At 40.7% G+C, this 21,197-nt stretch overlaps 1 protein-coding gene across 2 annotated transcripts in view; it reads right to left on the bottom strand.

Annotated features, from left to right (window-relative positions):
* PTPN21 (protein tyrosine phosphatase non-receptor type 21) overlaps nt 1-21,188 on the bottom strand; it is a 46,477-nt gene extending 25,289 nt beyond the window's left edge. The window contains exons 1-5 of one of the 2 annotated variants that reach the window (XM_035539303.2): nt 20,351-20,804; nt 16,576-16,830; nt 12,998-13,369; nt 4,048-4,217; nt 1,833-1,930 (exon numbers count right to left, since the gene is read on the bottom strand). In XM_035539303.2, coding sequence (XP_035395196.1) covers nt 1,833-1,930; nt 4,048-4,217; nt 12,998-13,177 — 448 coding nt within the window. In that variant the 5' untranslated portion in view covers nt 13,178-13,369; nt 16,576-16,830; nt 20,351-20,804. Of the gene's footprint in view, nt 1-1,832; nt 1,931-4,047; nt 4,218-12,997; nt 13,370-16,575; nt 16,831-20,350 lie in introns of both variants that reach the window. The other variant, XM_035539305.2, reaches the window with a different exon arrangement.
* Between the last annotated feature and the right edge of the window lie 9 nt (nt 21,189-21,197).

Consider the following 21,197-nt stretch of genomic DNA (forward strand, 5'->3'; position numbering starts at 1 on the left):
ATTCCAAAGAATTTGTTTTGTTACGTTTCCAAGAAAAAAGGAGCCAACATTTCAAAGAAAGTAGTTTAAATCAGAAAAGTTATGCACAGTCTCAAAAGAGGAACTGTTCTAAGGAATAACAGTCTGCAGGGAACAGTTTTTCCAAACCATATAAACATAATTTCCAAGTACACGGATCTTATTTACATTATCACAGATTCTCACCTATAATGGTATAACTATAGTGACACTTAGGAATCTAATTTTTATTATGCATTAATGATTACTATGCAAGTTATTCATGATTAAAGGGGAGAACTTGTGACACACTAGACCAACTAAGCACTTGAGATAAAGCAATGCTTAGAAGCAGCCTATTGTAATTATTTCAAACAAATCATTCTTGAAATCAGTTCACTCAAAAGAGCAAACAACTGCTTCTGTTAGTTCATTAGCTAAAATTAACTGACCTACCTTGTATAAGCTACTTCAGTCATCGGAGTGCATTAATTTAGAACCTGCACTTTTTCTAAGTTGTTTTTTTCATCACATTATCAACACATGCAGTTCTCTACCCAAGACTGAAAGAGGAATGTGTAAGCTAAAAGGATAAATATTTTCCATCTGGAAAGAGGATTATATCGAAAGATTTCTGTAAACAACTTACTGAGCAGAGAGACATTTACACTGTCCAAAGATATGAAAATAATGAAGTAAGATTTTGCCAGTTGAAGACTATTAAATCCTGGCGTGGATTAAACAGATTCACTGTTATATAAACAAGGCACTAACATTATTAATCCTACTCTGCTGGTAACTGTATTCTCAGAAAAACATCCTCACAATCTTTAACATGACAGTACCAAAACACATAATTAATGCAAAACAACACAACACAACAACAAAAAACCACCACTAAGTTGCATGTACTGGCAGTGACTAAGTCTTCCTCAATTTTGGCAGTTTTACAATTGCTGCTAGATATACTGGAGTGGCATCCACATCACGTCCGCTGGAGTGAAGCAATATACAAACACAACAAAGCTGTTGCCATTAAAACCTGTTAACATGAGAGATTTAAGATTGAACAAGCAGGTTAGCAGGGAACACCAGACATGATCAGAACTCACAGACTGAGGACTGCTGATTTTTTATGTACTTTATCCCCTTTGACCCTAATGAGGAAACGTAGCCATTTTCATGGAGGTATCAGAGAAAGGGATCTTCAGGAAAGATTTGAACATAGGAATTGTTAACAGCCTTGTGTACTAACTTGAAATAATCTTTGGTGTTGGGATACTTGGGACAAGAAGTGGAGATACTAGCACTACTCTACATTCAGATTTGCGTATTTATTAAAATATATCCCTTTCTCTTGTGACAATGTCAGAATAAAGAGTCTTCAGTAACACAGATGAAAGCTCTGCTGGTGTTAGCAGACATGTAGAGCCCTTGCTTCCAAAGGAATTCAGATGTGCAGGTTAAACCCAACTCCTGAAAATACCCGTCAGATACCTAGGTACACTTCCAAGGGCTGTGCAGAAATACCAGCAAGTGCTGGGCCACTGATCCCACTGTCCCCCTCCCCAGCCCATGCTTTGGGTGATGAAGTTCTAAGGAGCAAACCTTTCTTACCCTACTGAATGGAACTGCTGCTGTGTTTGTAAGGCTGCCGACTGAAAACAAAAATGTGCTTCATAGAAATGGAACGTATACTGGAAGCAACTACCTCTTGCATTTTTATTACAGCAAGGAAAGGGCTCTATAAGCAATAAACAGAAAGCGTGCAATAGAAAATACACCACCACATTTCCAAAGTAACACTAGCTAATTGGCATAATTGCCTTACTTACCTTGAACAGCTAAACCAGCCAAATGTATTGCTTGTTCTAGTGTGCAAGGAATGTTACCCTCCAAGATATCTTTCTTTAATTGCAAATAATACTGATACCTACATGGAAAAAAAAAGAAAAAAAGAAAAAGCTAACATCAGCTTCTTAATTTCAAGAGACTACAGATTAACATGCCTTCATTTCCAGGTCCTCTCTGCATTCACTAGTCTGTGCGGAGGACTGTCTACCTCATCATTCAGACCCGGTATTTTATGGTCTTTATCAACTTTTCCCTTCACTTACCTGCTAAAGAATCCAATCCTGCTCTGTCTTAACTCAAAGAATGTCCGTAATTTCTGTCTACTAGCATAACCTCAAAATTGTTTATTTTTGTCTTCCCTCCTTAATATCCTTACCATCTCTTCTTTACAATGTCTAGTGCACTGCTGCTGCATTTCTGTATTCCCTTCCAATAAATCAAATATGCACATCCCTTCCATCACAATAGTTACTTCCATTTCTGCATTACAACTCCTGGGTACTCACTTGCGAGGCACCACACTTTTTTTTCCTTTAATCTGACCTTTTCCTGGGTCATCTCTTGAATATGCAAGCACTACTAGGTGTACCATTTGTCCACAGCCTGAACCACTATTTTCTTTAATTCTTCTGGCCCTTTCGGCCAACCATGGTGCACCCTATCTGAGCCAATATACGTTACCCCCAAACACCCCAAGACTCTCAAATGCCAGTATAGCCACACAGACTTGGCCAAGAAGGACATTTGTCTCCTGTAAGTCTAGTTTCAAAAGCTTCTTAACTTCTTCATATTGTATGTTAACTGTTGCGAAGGAAAGCTTTAACACTGAGAACACAGAAGCACATGCCACTCACATGCCAAAAGACAGATCTCGTCTTTCACTAAACTGTTAAATTCTGTGACGTTTTATAAATATTGTTTAGACGACTTTTCCTGGCTCCTACTTCAAAAAAGCACTATGCCACATGACACCAGATAATATCCTTATATAAAACACACAAAAATAGCTGGAACCAAACCCAAGCCTTAAAAAAAAAAAAAAAAAAAAGGAAAAAGTCACAGCACAACGAGGCACTTGGGAAAAGAAATCTTCACCAGGCAAAATATAGAACATAGGCTCTTTCCATAGGACAGCTATTGAAAGCAGACATACAGACAAAGGATCTTGACACTACCTGACAAGACAGCAAATACTATATCTTTTGTTTGCGATGCTCCTCTTCCTGGTACACACTAAACATACCATTTGCTTAAAGATGCTCAATTTCATTTATATTGAAAAGGCCTGGAAAAAATCCTCCAACACACAGATTTCTCTGAAACTAATCCAGACTCTCACTATTGTAAATTAAAGCAAGTGCCATCCTCTAGGACATGAGTGCAAGGCTGCCATGTAAACTCTTGCAAACACACTGCAAAATTGCTGTTAAAGCTCCAGCATAATCACCACGTTCTTTGAATAAGTGCCAGAGAAGAATAATAAAAGGTTTTTCAGGCAATGTTTGTAATCTAGTTACTGGTTTAATACTCACCTGTCTGTTAAAAATAATAATGAAATCAGAACAAGTAGAGACTTTAAGACACCAGGCATCCATGTATGGGCCCATAGGACTACTTGGCTAGTACACATGCTCAGCTTGATACTTCCTCTGCAGTTAGCACCATTGGTGGGATGTTCTCCAGATTCACAGTACAAACGTTTACATGATAGCAAAGCTAATATCCATCTTTGTTGCCCAGTGAAAGTCAAAAAGGATAAATTCAGGCTTAGCCAGAAGTTTGCCAATACAGTTGGTAAGTACCAGAAAGTACTGAGAGCAAAATAGGGAAAAGATCTGCATGTCCTTTCCACGGGTTGGACTTCTCCCAAAGCAATCTATTGCTCTTCAAAACAAAGTAAGAGACTGACATGAAGGGACTAAAACAGTTAAAAATCTGACCATGCCGAGTACTCCTATTATCAGGAACAGGTTTGAATAGATTCCTAAGACCACTGAAAAGTTCATTCTTTGCTTAGTTTATAACATATTTTAAATATTCAAAAGGGAAATAAATATACAATTGGAACATAAATTCTGCCTAAAGTAATAATTTCTGTATCTAGAAAGGTTGGGGAGGGGAAGCAGACAATTTGTACGTGAACTATACATTTTAGAATGCTGAAAACAAAATTACAGGCATGTGTAAGAAGTTTACCTGGTAATCTCCTGCTGAAGCTGAGAGACGGTAGGCACATAGAACACTACTCCAAAATACACAGTGGGCTCCAAGGCATATTTGTCCAGCTGCTTTTTCAGAGGTTTGTCCAAATCTACCCATCTGCGCTGGTTCTGCTTGTTGTAATACCACAAACTGAAATACGTAATCTGAAAGAGAGGCATTTCAGTGATGAAACAAAGCTAAATCGATAAATGTGTTAGATAAAATACATTGCTACCTAGAAATAAAAACTTGAAAACACTAAAGCTGTAGGGTATTGAAAACTTAGAGAACCGGAGAGACATTTAATATCAAAACCAGGTGTCACTTCCAGATAAACAATCCATGTATGCACAGGCCCATCCCTAAAATACTACCAAAACTGGTCTTTCGTTTGCAAGCAGTCCCTGTGCCAGCTGGGGCAGCTCACAGATGTTAGCAGTAAGCATTCACGTGTAACGGGGAAATTGAGGGAAGCGAGGAAGACAAACAGAATAAACACACAGGACCGGGAAGAGCAGAGTAAGGCTTGTCTGACGAACCAGATGCTGAAGGACAAAAAGGGCACAGGACAAGTGGTCAGTCAAAGACAAGCTCATTAAAGCACACGTATGGCTATGATTCATCCCACCGAGCAAGAAAATGAGCAGCTAAAGCAGCAATCTATCTTGCTTGAACAGACAACTCTTGCCCACACAAAGACATGAACACAAATTGAAGAATGAGCTGGAACAGACTGCCCCGAGCAGCTGAGGGATGTCCTTCCCTGGGATGTGAGCAGGCAACTTCCTGAGCACCACAATCTACCTTTGATTAGACAACACAATCTGCTTTGAAAGGGAGTTGGACCAGACTATTTAAGTGATTTTTGTTTTCTCAATGCTTAAAAAACTGAATTAAAATGATCGTTGCAGTCTAATTGGAGAATCAATATGAAGAAGATAAAAAAAAAATGCTAGAATGAAGGCTCCTGCGTAACCTTAGTTGAGATTCCTTCTGCAAGTTGTAAGACAGCTCTGGTCCCACTTGACAAATACACAGGCCATAACACAAGCATTGAGTTACGTTAGAACTGTTCATAGAAGAGTGGCAGTTTTTCAGTCCAGTGAAAGATGCCTGGAGCAAAGGTAGTTTGACAGACAGGAAACAGCTTCATGGTTCGGAAAGTTTAAAAACCTCCACAGAGCAGCAGATTCCATTCCCATGTCAGAAACAGTTCTCTTGTAAAGCAGATTCCTTAAGATCCCTTAAGATGTTAAAGTTGTAACAGCAGTGCCACGGAAACTCCACTGCAGAAAGGAATGCTTGTAAAAAAGGTGTATTTCTCTTTCATTACAAGACTTCTCACACTGCAGACACACACAGGAGCCAAAGTGAGGCTGTAATTCTGATGCCGTGTAACCCCCGAGTGCTAAGGATGTAATTTAAACACAAAGCAAGAGGGTCAGTGAACAAGAGGACCACCAATAAAACCAGCTAAAGCTGAAGCATCCACCACGAGCTGCTGGACCTCCCTGGCTACAAAGAGGTGAAAAAAAACAAGCCCATTACATGGGCCCGGTCAGCAGGTAACTGAGTGCCAGACCCAAAACCTCAACCGCAGCCTCTGGGTGTGAGCAGAAGCCGAGCAGACACCGAAGCCAAACAGCAACAGGACCTACAGAAGTACACCATCAAAGCTGAACGATTTCTATAAAGGCTACCAGGTAAACACTTCTGGAAACCAGCTAAACATTTCTAAGCAACCCTCGGAGTAAGTTTCAGCTGCAGCCCTGGTGTATTTAAGCCTCAAAGAAACACCGAGTTGTAACAGAAAGGAAAAGAGAGAATGAGCACAAAGGCTGATAACAGCACTGCTGTTTCATACTCTCCAGATTAAGATACTCCTGCTTCTACAACCTCAAGTTTAAACTTATCTTTAAGCCATGACGATCGCTTGTGCTGGTCCATTTCGGTAAAATACTGACCTTACCTACACGCAGAACTGAGTTGCTACTGGCACCGGACTAAGGAAAATGTTTCCGCATTTTAAAATCATACTCTGGAATCCAGCATATCTTTAAACAAGATTTTTCTGTCATGGTATTTTCCCTTAGAAACTCCTCCAGTTTGGATTATCAAAAATAAATAAAATACAATCCAAGGTAAACACCGCGGCCCAAAACCCGTCCTATGACTTGTATGCAAACCTTTCATTTGACTTCAAGGGCAGAACTTGATCCTGTAAATTTTCAGAAGAACTCAGGCACCCTGGAATACTTGCACTGATTAAAATAGAATCCATTTTTATTCATTGCTAAAACATTTTATTAGTAGTAGCACAGGACAACACCCAATTCTAGAAAAGAATGTAATGACACAATTCCTAAAATATGTTAAGCTGTTAAGATTAACACTATTTCGAGGTTCATTTATTTTAGCGACTTATTCATCACCCAACCCCTTTGAAGAAAGTCAAATATAAATAAAAGGGACTTACCATTTCTGCTGTTGCTTTCTACCTAGCTGCCTTCTGCCACTACAGACAGCAACGTTAAGCCTTTTTGTATAATATTTCAGGAGTTACCAAGAACACAAAACTGAGAGAAGCCCGACATGGCGGCACAGCAGGCAGGGCCGCGGGTTGGTGGTGGGGGACGGGTGCCCCCATGGGCTACGAGCAGCTCCATCAGCCACGCTGCCACACAACGGCACCGCTGCAGGAGACCATTCGGTTTTTCTGCTCCACGTCTGAGGGGAGCCTGAGAAATGGGGACGATGAGTCTCAAGAAGAGGCTAGGGTAAAATCTTACTGTTATCTCCTGTGGCCGGATCGTGGGGTAGAGAGGAGGCAGAGCCAGGCTCTTCTGGGGAAGGGCTTCCAGCGAGGGGCACTGCAGTGGTGGGATGCAGCGGGCACAAGGTGCAGTGTGGGACATCCCCATCAGATCAGGGAAGAAATTTCACAATGAGACAGCCGAGCACTCCAAGAGGTAGCCCAAAGACATGTCCAATCTCCATCCTCAGAGAACTCAAACTCGCCCCGAGCCACCCAGTCCAAGCCGGCCCCTCTGTGAGCAGAGGGTGGGACATGCAGCCCTCCGAGGTGCCTCCTGACCCGAGCCTTTATGGGATTCTGTCAGTACAGAACCAGTGCGGGGAAAGGAACAACCTACTGAACACGTCTTGCACGTAAATAACGTATTTCTTTAGAATTGTATGTTATCCTTCAGCAACACTTAAAAAAAAAGAGCTTTAGATCTTTATATTCTCACGTTTCCACATCAGTATTGAGCACGCTTTGTTACTGCTCAACCATTTTATAATTTGAAATGGAATCAGTGACAGAGCCCTTCTTCCCTGCACCGACAGCCTGGTATTAGTTAGCTATAATTAGCTGCTGTATTTCATTTTATTTTCCTTAAAATGGACCGGTCTCATCCCTAACATAATTCCACTCCATTTGGCTGTGATCTAAACATCATTTATACCTATCAGTTATTCTCTTCAGCACCTTCGCAAAGTTTTAATAAATAATCTCACCATCTATTTTGGTCACAACTTACAATATCTAGAAAAGAAATCTGAATGACAAATGCGTATGTCAGATATCAAGTGTGGAATAATCTCACTTCAACTTAACAGCACCTGTTATCACCCCCAGATCTGATTGTGCCTCCGGCTTGCAGCAGCACAACACATCAGGAAAAGTTATATTCTCTAGGATTTTGAGATAAAACTACTACTGCCATCTTTTACACAATTATTCTCTATAGATCCTCACATTAAGAAAAAAAATACTTTTTTTAGGTGTTTTTCCTTCTTTACATGGGTACAAACAAATAAAACAAGCCCTAAGACTTTCCTGAAGAGAATGCTGAAAACACTGTCTCATTACTGAACATAAGCACTGCAGCCAGAGTTAAAAATCCCAGTTAGCCCACGGACTCCACTGCGTCTCGCTTTATCGTATGCTTAGATACAAAACAGCCCCTGCCATCAGAATATCGCAGTTTAAATGAACTGCTTTCAGAAGAGCTGGGTAATAATCTTGTACTGTGCACCACGGCCAGATGCCAAGTGAGAGCTTTACTCTATGTCCAGCGTTAAGACCTACAGGAGACAAAAGGCCCCGAAAAATCTCCAGAAACTTTCCTCTTATCACAGCAGACAACCCCCTCCATAAATCTTCCCATTCCTTAGTGGAGAAAGATTTTGGAGCAGCCTGCACTGGCCAGCGCACAAGATCCAAGACTTCTTGGAAGCAGTGGAAAAAGAAACCTCCAAGTCTTGCCACGTACCTGCCACCGAATGGAAAGTCGCACCCCTTACATACCTGCTCACTGGCCTCATTAAAAAAAAAAAAAAAAACACACAATAAACTCTTTTTCCCATCTTGAAGCTACTTATTTCAGGGCACTTTGGCTTATCCTATCTTTGTTGTCCTGACAGGATTTTCAACTGGAGCTGCCTGTAGGGAGGATTCAGCAGGTAGCTAGGAGAACGCAGGGAGAAATCCACCTGAAGCTTTTGCTCCCTCACACAGCAAACCTCTTCTCCAGCACAGCCTGCCCCAGCCCTCGCAACGACTGCTCCAAACCGTATAGGAGTAGTCAGGAGAAAATCACAAATGCTGTTTAAACAAAGCAGCTGCAAATTACAGCTTAAATCAATATTGCAGGGATAAGAAATAAAGAAAAAAAATCATTTTGATTTGAAAAAATCATCATTGATTTTTTAAAATCAATACTTTGCAAGGTAATCTGCCATTCTAATTTACTCAAATTAAAACACTGCAAAAGTCACAACACAATGCGTTTTTACCCCCTTTAAATATCTTGAATAAACGGATTTCCTCTGACAGGCAAGGCAGATTTTACTCATCAGTATGTTAGACAAAAATAAATTGGCTAATCTACAAGCTAAAGAGCAATACCTACCTAGCGCATACAAGACATTATATCCCATCAAGACACATTTTCATCTCTTGCAGAAACAGGCCAGCTTTCAATCAACATGGTCCGAAAAGTTAGAAATGTATTTTTTTTCTGTAAATCATGTTACTTTTTTCCACCTCTGAGAAGGATGGACTCACATACCTGCTGTTGACTCACACCTCATCCAGCATTGATGTTAAAGCAAGTATCACATTCACATGCACTGGATTCTGAAATCCTGATTGCTTTACAAGTGGGAAAAGCAAAATTTCAAAGTAGTCTAAAAATACTAAACAATAAACTAACATGCCTGCTTCAGAAATAACAAAAACCTTTACTATCAAAATTAGTATAAAACTATACTGCTAATCACAGGGATTCAGACAGGGAAAAAATACATATAAGTGGTTTATGCAAATTCTGACCCCACTTTATTAAAAAAGCTACAGAAGTCAGGGGTAACATTTCCTAATTGCCACTAAGGCTTTCATGGAAAAAAAAAAATAATTTTGTGGTGCTCAGAGTAATAAGCTAGACTGAACATAAATGTTATACCTTAATGCATGGGTTTTTTCCTTCAGAAAAAGGAAGAACTAAAGTAATTGGACTGAAGGCAAGTGCTGGTTTTTCTGACTGCTCATCCTTCTTTGCCCCTAAATTATGATTCAGCACATTTAAAATTAATATGTTTTAGATAGAGTCAATTTTGTTTTTCAAGTAATTTGTGTTTTTTATATTAATGAGATTACACACTGAAGGCTTGTGTTTTATATGCATTCCTCCATGATCATTTCTCTTCCTTTCCTAACGTTCCTAAGCAAAATTTCATTCTGAGAGGCAGCCATTAACAGTTCAACGATCAGCCCTTCTTGTTTTATTTCTCTAAGCACTAGCCAAAATTTTGTCAGCCTTAGATACAAGGCATAAACATTATTATGTCAGTGACCCCTCCGTCACTACTTGGCCCAACTTTTATTTGCCAGTCAATATGCTTACTAATACATACGCATGCAAGAGTGTTTATGGCTGCATTTGGTTTTATTTTGAAAACACTGTTTACCTAAGTAAACACACATTTAATAAACCACTACACTGAATGAAAGGTATTTTTATGTGTTTTCTCCAAACAAGAGCTGATACTTTGGACTTCAGAGCAAAGTGTTACAGAACACTGAAGCACTGTTTCAGAACTTCCAAGTTATTCGGAGTCTGGATAACCTTGATTCAGTCTTTGCCATTCATGTCCAAAACAAACACAGCGATTTGCATAGACACCACGCATACTTCACAAAGAAGTTCCCTATCTTCTTTTTATATCATTAATTCTTGTACTGGTGTACTCTCTACCACACATCTGCACTTAAGTCAGGTTCTGCTTCCACGCACTAGCAGAATTTGCCCCTTTATTCTGGTATAGAAGTGTTATTAGAAAACAGAATTAAAAGAAGATCCAGCAAGAGAGGTGAATCAGTTGTAACATCTCCTGCCAAATATCTATAGATGCCTACCTGTATTAATGTTTAAAAAACATTTTTATATTTTCAAGTATCTGATTTGTATACTCATGCCCTAAATGCAACATGTGCAGTGTTATACATACTTTTCAAGTTGGTTAACAATCAGAGCTCTCAGCACTTTTTCAAAACTTGCAATTCCAGAATGGTTTTCTGCAACAAATACACAGCTTTTTGTATAAATCGAGTTTGGTTGTGGTCCTCTCACAGGATAAAGAACAGGCTGCACTACAAAGGGTCAGTAACTTATGTTCCCTCACCCTCTGTCTTCTTTCCCCAGTTCCTCAGTTTGAGAGGGCTGGATTACATACCCATTGCTGATGAGTCACATTCTGGGAATACCAGATACTCTTCTTAGTTAATGCACTCACTTCACTTTTTTGCAAAGCTTGCCATTCAGTAACAAAACTGACAACATGCTTAGACTTTCTGAACTTGGAAATCAAGAAATATTAATCGGAAAACAGAAAGAAAAAAGTGTTTAGCTACACACAGCATAATTTGAAGACTACTGTTTAAAATAAAGTGAGATCTGTTAAAACAAATGTCTTGAAAGGTGGCACAGCACTAAGAATAAGCCATTCAATTCACCACCTAAACTCAGTGACTACAGACTACACCACAGAGAAAGAGACTTCTGTAAATTTTACCATTCAATGTCTAAATAGGTACAGACTCCACTCATACCTCCTGCAATAAACTGCTCTGAGGGTGCATGGGAACTGCAGAGCCCATATACAGTAATCTGAAAGTGATGCCTTGATTTTCTTAACTGAGTTAAATCTCAGTGCTTAAATGAACAGTCATATTCTCTTGTTTACCACTTTCAAGTCACATGTTAAAAGGTGCGTAGTGCATTAACAATACAGAGCATTTTATAGAAAGTTCTTTGTATCTCACAGCATCGATAATACTGTTTTTGCAGTTAGAAGCAAATGCTAAGCAATTTTTTCTTCCTGAAAACTTCGCGCTAAGCAAGTGGTCAGAAATGCTCCCGGTATCTGCTTGGCAAATCCGACTAAAGGCAAAACAACATTTCTTGAATGCAAGCTATGGAAAGTAATTTATATCCCTACTTTCCATTCCCTTTTATTGCAACACATTTTCCTGCCAAAATAATCCATGCAAGAATGCATGACCAAAAGAATCTGCTCAGAGTTCAGTAGTGTAGTGTCAACTCCCTTAGTCTGATATATGACCCTTAATTGAGAGAATTGCCAGCCCTTTTTTTTTTTTTTAAATCAGATTTTAGGAGTAGCTCCAGAGAAAGAGATAATGAAGAACTGTTGAAAAAAGCATGCATCTCCAATGCTTTGTAAATAGTTCAGTAAAAGCTGGCAGTCATTGTTCAGGAAGACAAAGCCTTCGCATTTTGCAAACCAAATATAGTCAAGGTCTTTACCTTCTGTTGACTTACCAGCAACATCCAAAAATCGATAGATAAAATTGACATACTCCATTCAAACACAACTACCGAATTCTAGATACACGATACCCGATGTGTTCTAAGTAAATGCTAAGGCTATAAGAGTAGTTAGATTTTTCTTTTTCTAGAAAGAGCAACAAAACAAAAGTGAAGTCACGCTGCCCTACAGAACTTTTCCTCAATAATTGTACAATTAAAGAATATTTGGACAATCTAGAAGAAAGCATACTGGAACTGAGAACATACATAGTAAACAAACAGAGATGAATGGATTCACACCTTTTTCATTTATTTATTATTCTCCAAACGGGAAAAAAAAATCTGAAAACAACTGACTGTACAGAGCATTTCCTACCAAGGAATTCTACAGTAATGCATGCTGTGTACAGTAATAAATGCTTGCAGAATAATCACTGTATGTGTGGGAGAAGAGTAAATTTCAGTTGCAAAAGCATCCTTCAAAATACCTAGCAAGAAATTGGAGGGGGGGGAAGCTGTTATACAGATACATACAGATACAGATGGTGCAGACCACGTTTCTCCATGGGGACAGACATCAATAAATGATTATATGCTTGCTCAAAGGCACAGCCTGCAAACGAGTTTACGGTAGGTATGTGAACAAACAACACAAGTAGTTTGTCACTGGTACACACTTCACATTTGTGCTTCAGGTTCTATTCACAGTACTAATCCGTCAGAAATATATGCACACAAATAGCAGTCTCTTTCATATCCTAATCTAAAAGTTGCTTAGGCAGAAATTAGGTGCTGATATTTTTTTAAATGACATTTTCAGCATTGTCACATTGAAAAACAACCACAACTGTGGCTTTGTTTATCTTTCTAAGCTGTTCACTGCCACTTCTCACATGTTGTTCCCTTGGGACCTACTCGAGCTCTGTAACATAAGTTTTGCAACTGTTCTGGACCAATCCATGTCCCTCTCAAGACCAGAATGTGAAGAAACAAGAGGTACAAGGAATAGCTGTTCCAGTAAACAAACTGATTGCCCCAAATGGTAAGGATTCACCACACAGGTCATCTAACACCAGAGACAAAGGTATACCTTAACTTGACAGTTCTCTTACCTCCCGCAATTCAAGCCTCTGAGCCACTGCTTCGAGACTTTCCTGGCCCGTGCTTTCCACAGATAGCGTGAACTCCACAAATTCATTGTTGAGCAGCTGGATCCGAGCCACCAAGCAACTCTTGCTGGATACTGTGTAACGTCGAGTTCGTTTCAATTTTAACCCAAAAGGTAGAGGCATCTTCTTCTTCCACACCGATGGTTAGAGATAAAAAGCTACCACCTCCACCGACTTGAGAGAGGAAAAGTAGCGATCTCCTCTCAAAAGTAAGGAGCTGTAAAGTCTCCAAAAATCAACCAGCAGCAGCAGTATCCATTAAAGACAAGCAAGTTTTCCACCAGGATAAAAGTAGAGGGGGCATCCACTGGAATCCTAGTAAGGAGCAAAGGAGAAAGAAAACATACGTGAATCAGAAAAAAATTTGACTGAAAGTGGAATGGAAACAAAGGAAAACAACATGTATATATGTTTTTTAAATCTAAATAGTCAGTCTACTTCTCCAAAATGCGGAGCTGTTATGTATTCAAATAATCAAATAAACACCAGAGTTTCTGGTTTTTCCACAGACTACAGCAGTCTTTGGCAAGTTTTGTTTTGTTTTGAACTTGCAAGTAAATAATGAGTGTCGATTAAATGCGGATTAAATGCCTTAAAATAGGAAGTATTTCTAAGCGGAATTGATATTTAAATGAAAGACCTCTAGAAAGTCCAAGTTGCCAAAGGTACTTGTAATGCTGAAGAAAAAAAACAGCAGCCAGCATTATTTTCCAACGAGCATGCAACCTCAGCCCCTATCTGTTGGATTAAGCACAAAACCAAGCCCCGTGATTACAGAGAAAAAAAAAAAAGAGAGAGAGAGAGAAGAAAGGCAGGAAGAGAGGTATTAAACCTCACACCTTAGCCATTTCCTACCAGACAATTAAAATCCAATTCCTCTAATTTTCCCTGAATTACAGCTAGTTGAACCATTACTGCTTATGCTAAACTGCTGTACCACGTTTGAGGTTACGGTTTGCCTCACCAACAGAGTACGCCAACTCTGAAAACAATTTATTTTCTAGTTTTTCCCTAAAAAAAACAAACAGGCAACGCACTTCTTCCAACTGGAAAGGTTCCCCACCTTTTGCAAACACCCTCACACCTGCTCTCCCGTCAGCTCCGCGCTGTGCACGGACCTCGCCTTTCCCCTCGCTCAAGCGTTTACTTTTCACTCGCACCCCCGATTAAGAAACACGTCGCTCTTACAGGTTTACACACCACGTGCACAGGAAAAACACGGGCTAAAAAAAGCTTTTTCCTCAGAAGTAGGCACGTTCAGGGCGGCTGCCGCGGCCCGGCTGGGCGCTGGGGCTGCCACCGCACCGCGCCAAGGCGCTCCAGCCAGGCGGGGGGAGGCACGGCCGCCTTGGGGCGGGGGGGGGACGACGACGGGGAATGCTCCCACAGCGACGAGCCCCGGGGCTCGGGGCGATGGCCCCCTCGGGAAGATGGCCCACCCGGCCCCGGCCACCGGGACCGAGAGGCTTTCAGCCCCAGCAGCCTTGCCCGGTGCCGGGCTGAGGGCGCCCCCGCTGCGCATTGCCAGGGCTCCGTGGCGTGAGGGCCGCCTCTGGTGGCAGCGCCGCCTCGGAGGTAAAAGCCGTTGTAATTGGAAAAAAAAAACACAAAACAAAACGTTTTTTTTTTTTTTTCAGGCTGGTATGTTCGTAACGCATTTTAAAAGGCGTAGTTTGATTTCTGAGGACTTTTCTCAGGTAAGGATAACGTTAATACAACCATTTGTTTGGGATGGGGGGTTCGCTAATCTTCCTAGCACACCTGGTTTTAAACTCAAAGGTATAAACAGGTAGATAGTCCCACAACGTTTGCATATTTATGTGCATACCTAGAAATTTAATGCTATTCAACACAACCGCAGACTCTCTGGGTTGAAACTTTCTTTCCAGACCCCATCCTCCCTTCTTTTAAGCACCACGGCCAAGAGGAAGGCGCTGGAGGAGGAGGCAGCATGGCATTTGTCCTCGGTGACACCTTTGCAGCTCTACTTCAAAGGATGACCAGAAGCAGACTTCATGACCATGCTTCTAACAATCTGGAGGCACTTTTACCACTGCACACAGTCCCTAACCTCAACAGATACTATCTAAAGTCTTAATGACAACTGATTGAATGATGAAAAAAGAAATAATCCAAACACCACTGGATTTATTTTTAGGTGAGGCTACAGAACACATAACAACTGACAGCAACAAGTTTCCCTGAAAAAATTAGGGATACACAAGGCTCCTCACTTGATTACTTGCTCTGCACGTTGATCCCCCAAATCCAGCCCCCAAGAGCAGCATGTGGGGAATGCTCCACAGACAGAAGCTTTTAGTTTCCTGCCCACTGCCAGCAGAATCTCGCACTGGGTTTATTCCTGGCAGTGAAACTTTTGGCTGACTGACCTTAGCTCACTTCCCCAGGGCCCATTTTCCAATACATTCTGTGCACAATTACGCACATTTTCTTTGGTGCTACAGCGATGTGCAAAATCGACTTATTCATCTTTTTGAAGGCTGCAGTCACAAGTGCAGTGCTGTTTTAACCTCAATTTTACGTACTGAACATAAAAGACTTTGAAACTCTTATAACCCTATCAGGCCCTTAGAAAAGTACCCTAAGACCATGGAAAAAATATCAGGAAGCAGTGGCTGACCTGACAGGTGAAATTCACAAGCCACCTAAACACTGACTTTAGGCAATCCGAGACTTTCAGTTATTTCTCTGTGCACACAGGTAGCAATGCAAGCATAGGGAGAAAGTTTAGATCAGAATTTTCAGAACATGCCAAGCATGCTCGGCAATGCTAGGTGCTCTTGTACTTGCGTTCTGTAATATTTTAAGTTAGGATACATCTGCATTGTTATAAAGCTACTTTAGCAAACAGGAACTACAGTCTGCCAGAAGTTGCAAGCCCAGTTGACTCTAAAATAACAAGCCTTTTTTTAGTAAGCCTGGAATTTTCATGCAACAAGTAAAAATGTCTTTCATGCCCAAACTGTACATTTATATTTCAACACAAACATAGTAGTTTTAAAAATGTTATATTAGAATTTCAGCAACATGCTCATGACTGAAGCACAATTACTGAGCGCTGTGGTATCTTTCCCCTTTACCTACATCTCCCACTTCCCATTTTCCCCTCAGTAATTGGCATTTTACTCTACAAGAATTTTCAAGCAGCCTGCATGAATGACAGCATGTGAAATAAAACTGCAACATATGATGATAAAATAGGGTTCCTATTATTTCAAATGCTCAAAATACGTATATTTAGTTCAGAGATATTTGAGGAGCCAAAAAAAAATCAGAATACTCCACCCTCCCCTTGTTTTACCAGTTAATCTTTGACATGACTTTGGACTAAAAGAGCAGCAATAAGTGCAGCAGATCTCAAACTTCCCCTGCCTCCAGAAGCACAGAGCTCTACAGCCTTCACTTTCCCAAAAGTAAACGCTTGAAACTCCTCAATCTTACAGTACACAGCACAGAAGATCGCCCACTATGTTTTACTGTGCCTGCTCTTTTCCCATTACCTTTTGCTGCGATCCAAAGACACCGAGTCTCCTTTCACATACGTGTAGCTGCAGAAAAACCAGAGCGCTCTGAGACTTTTTCTTGCGGAGCCATCTCATCTGTATTCCTTGGGGACTGACTTACTGTGTTCCTCTCGTACAAAACAGCTGCTATCTCGGCTAACCCACCTTCTTCTCAGATCACTCATAGTGAAAACATTCCTCACTTCCTGTCTCAAAAAACTTGCTCTGGATATCATTCCACTGGGTAAAGAGCTGGGGGTGGAAGAAAATATTGCAACAAAATAAACCTGTGCCAGCCAGCGCCTCGGACAGCCTCTTTCACGCAATGCTGTGCTGCGGGAGCACAAAATCGCGTTCTCTGGAATATTTTCAAATCGCCTGTCTCTGTGTGCCTGTGTGTGTGTGCATTTAATTTCTTTTCCTGGAGGCGTTCCCCTCGCTCTATCCATGCGGAAGGATACGCTGAAAGAATTAAAGCGAAGGCCCGTATGCTTGCAGCCCATTACCTCAGAGAGTTGGAATGCCTGGCAGGGAGAATGTCAGCAATGAACAGCTGCTTCGCTGGCTACAGGGGCATTACAGAAATAGGGGTTACAACAAATAGCAGGCAATCCTTGCTTTTTTAATCATATGATCATTTATTTTAAGCCTTTCCAATTAAGGCAAATGGCTTCCAAAAAAAATCCATTGGTCTTTTGTTGTTGTTGTTGTTTGTTTTTGTTTTTTGTCTTTTTTTTTTTTTTTTTACACAGCTTGGAAATATTTTCAGGGTTTAATCCACATGTGCCATACTAAGTGACCTATGCATATACATTTATGTCTGCAGCTAAAAACAGAAGTCCTTGCAAAGTTTCAGCTGTTTGCAATATACACAGCAAGAATATGCAGACTAAAAGGCTAATCTCTCAGCCCTTGCTCAGACACAAAAACTCCCAAAGGCACTAGTAGAAATTAATTATAACTGCCTTATCAAGCATTAAGTGCATATTAATTCAGTAATATTTATAGTGTTTAACGAATGGAATCATCATGTAGGGGGCTGTACCCTGGTCCTACAAATCTACGTGGACCTGAAAATAAATCAGCAATTGTATGCCATCTAGAATTTTAAGGTTCTTCACTTTGTGTGAGCCAGGCAAAAGTATATACAAACTTGAAACAGGTGAGGGATGAGGAAAAAGATAAAACGAGTATGTGAATGCTGATTCACGACTGTAAAACTTAGAAAGTATTTTGGTAATGTAAAGCGAACAAACATGCTACTCTCTGAGCAAGTCTAACTTGCAGATCTACTATGCAAACTATGTTAGTACTATGTTACTTGGGAGGACACTAATCTGAGCTGAAATATGTAGGCAATTTTGTACTATGATGAATTCTTTTGAGTTATTTCTCTTAGACACAGCAGTTTTCTCTTAGAGATGACTCTGATCAGGGAAATAGCTCTTTTTCCTCCCATATACAAACCATAGTTACAATGAACAGTCCAAGCCAAAAAAAGAACTCATTCAGAGGAATCTTATATTGAGTAAAAGAAACTAACTTTGAGCTAAACTAAATGAATACCCTTTTCTAAAGTTATCCACTACAGGCCAGAAATGTAGCTACTTGCCTGAGAAAACTGGCCAGTACAATGCATAACAAATTCAAGCCATGAAAATTCAGTGTAACAGAGGTGACTCCTATTTCTAAACAATTCACACTGGAAACAATGTCTCAATGCTCTTATCTGTTCCATTTCCTATTCTAAATCTTGATCACACCCATTTCCTGCCTGATTCTCTGCCTGGAAGTTACATTTATTAGAGTTTTCTAACTTGGCATAGTTACTTCTTGCTGTATTTTCTCTTTTGCATTTACGTTGAAGACACACCATCTTAAAGACAGGTAGGATATTGCCAATATGTTCCTCTAGAGCTTACATTTTCTACTTCTGAAGCTCATGAAAACTTTATTCCTGAGCTCCATGTTTAAATTCTGCTTTCTATAACCCCAATTTGTATCCTAACTTTGTGTTTTTCTGTACTTTCTCCATTTTGCCCTTTCTGTCTCATGTTTTGCCCCATCAACTCTCTATTACCTGCTTTGCTCCACCTTTTGAGACAAATGCGTCCATGAAAACACGATGATCTTTTATAGAGACACATCAATGAGACAGAGCCTGATTGTCTCAGGGCACTATACTGTGCTTCTGCTTCTCCCTTTCAATCCCTCATCAACTTCCACGACGTGCATGGCTAGAAACACTCACATTCTTTGCTGTACTCATTTCGTTGCTCTCTTGTTGAACCTATGGGAGAAAGAGACTAATGCCCTACAGATGAATATTGCAGCCCTTCTTCTAAAAGTAGATGGAAAACTTTCTGCCTACTGGATTGAGTAACACCTGCCCATAGTGGAACAGGGATAATCCCAGTTTGATCTTATTGACATCTTCCCTTTTGGACAGTTCTGATTTTTTTTCCATTCTGGTTCGAAGCCGTGATTGCAGTTGAGCATATCAGTCAACAGGGTGAAGGTTGATGCAAATATTCACCTTGGTCTGATTCTGGGAACTTTGCCCTAACTAAAAAGGAAGAGAGAAACTTGGAAGTGAGCCCAATAGGAAGCAGCATCAGCCTCTCTCTAGGCAGAAAAGTGGTATGCATGTATATTTTCCTCAGCCTAGTGGAGAATTATCCATTTGTGATAAAAATACAAGATAGTCCAGAAACAGTTCCCAGGAGCTAAACTATTCCCAAGGGCTATTCCCAGGATGCTAAAACAATGAAGAATTCACGTAGAAAAATATCTTAATTTACTCACTAGCCATGCAAAACAGTGACTTCATTAACTGAAAAGACAGAATACGTCTGAGTCTACATGTGATTCTTAAAGCTATTCTCTAAACAAATTCACTTTATTTATCACTTCTGTGTTTTGGCTCTGTGAAACTTCCCTGTTTTTCATCATTCCTTTTATTATTTGTAAAAAACTGAAGAGAGAGCTGAGCCTTGATACATCATTATATGCTTCTTGAAGGTAAAAAGAAACAAGGTGGAACGAATAGAAGGTTCTAGAAAAATAAGCATGCAACAGGTCTAATGCATGCTTGAAGCCTGAAATTTCATGCTTGCAAGGTTTATTTTTACATATAAGGCACTGTAAAATGTTCTACCAAATAACTAATTAATAAAAGTGGACAGTTTTCCTACACATTTTACAGTGCTGAACTTGAAGCAGTGAGCTTCTGTTATTAGTCAGAAAAGATGCTTTTTTTGAACATTTTTGTGAATGTATAAATAAATCTATTAATTAGTTGATGAATATATTTAATTCATATTTATGTCATTCAGTAATTTTCCATTCCAATAATAAAGTAATGCAACATATTCGAAATCTTAACAGAGCAAAATGTATCTGTTAAAGGTTAAAATGGAATGTCATAATTAGGCTATTCTGTTACTCGTTGTATCTCACTGTAATACCAGTGTGTTTTAAGTATGGTCAGGCAAACAGCTCAGATCATTAGCATTAATTAGTATAGGGTGCCTCTGTATTATGCTTGGTTTGTATTGGGAGCAGTGATGCAGAAAGAGATTAATACAGTTGTTGCCACAGGGTAAAATAAGCTCCAAGCATTCGTACTGTTTTAAAAGACCCTGTATATGTGCATGCTGGGCTTTCTGTATTGATGCTGCCCACTAAATCAGCGCTCCTGGATGAAGTGAAGCTGCAACACTGGTGCAGGAGATAAAGGATGTGACTTGAGCATGACTTCTTTTCTACTTACTGTGACCTGCCATGTAGGGTTTCCTCTGCATAGCTCCTCCTTCCTCAGCAAGTGATCCCTGGAAAGAAGACTAGGAGATGATGAAGCCTCTTTGTGTTTAAGACAGAAACTTTACCTTTGTCAGTGAAGCTGTGAAGAACAGCGTGCTATTTTAAGGCTTCTTATTGATCATTACATTACATACACATTCTTATTGATCATTAGAATCATAAAGGTTGGAAAAGACCTCCAAGATCATCTCGTCCAACCATCGCCCTACCACCAATGCCACCCACTAAACCATGTCCCTAAGCACCACGTCCAACTTTTCCTTGGACACCCCCAGGGACGGTGACTCCACCACCTCCCCGGGCAACCTGTCCCAATGCCTCACTGCTCTTTCTGAGAAGAAATGTCTCCTCATTTCCAACCTAAACCTCCCCTGCCGCAACTTGAGGCCATTCCCTCTAGTCCTATCACTAGTTATCTGTGAGAAGAGGCCGACCCTCAGCTCCCCACACCTTCCTTTCAGGTAGCTGTAGACAGCAATAAGGTCTCCCCTGAGCCTCTTCTCCAGACTAAACAACCCCAGTTCCCTCAGCCGCTCCCCACAGGACTTGTGCGCTAGGCCCTTCACCAGCTTCGTAGCCCTTCTCTGGACACACTCCAGGTCCTCTTGTGGTGAGGGGCCCAGAGCTGACCCCAGTACACTACAAAGCAGGAGGCGGGTGCAGGCCTCCCTCGGGCACTGGCAGAGGAAGGGGACAAGGACGGGCGGGAGGTGAGCGGGGCCCGCTGCGGGGCGCCCGAGCGAGCTGGGGCAGCTCCGGCCCGTGGCTCTGCGCTGCCCGGGGCCCGCCGCCCTCTC

Source organism: Cygnus atratus, chromosome 5 (genome assembly GCF_013377495.2).
Source record: "Cygnus atratus isolate AKBS03 ecotype Queensland, Australia chromosome 5, CAtr_DNAZoo_HiC_assembly, whole genome shotgun sequence".
Lineage (NCBI taxonomy): Eukaryota > Metazoa > Chordata > Aves > Anseriformes > Anatidae > Cygnus > Cygnus atratus.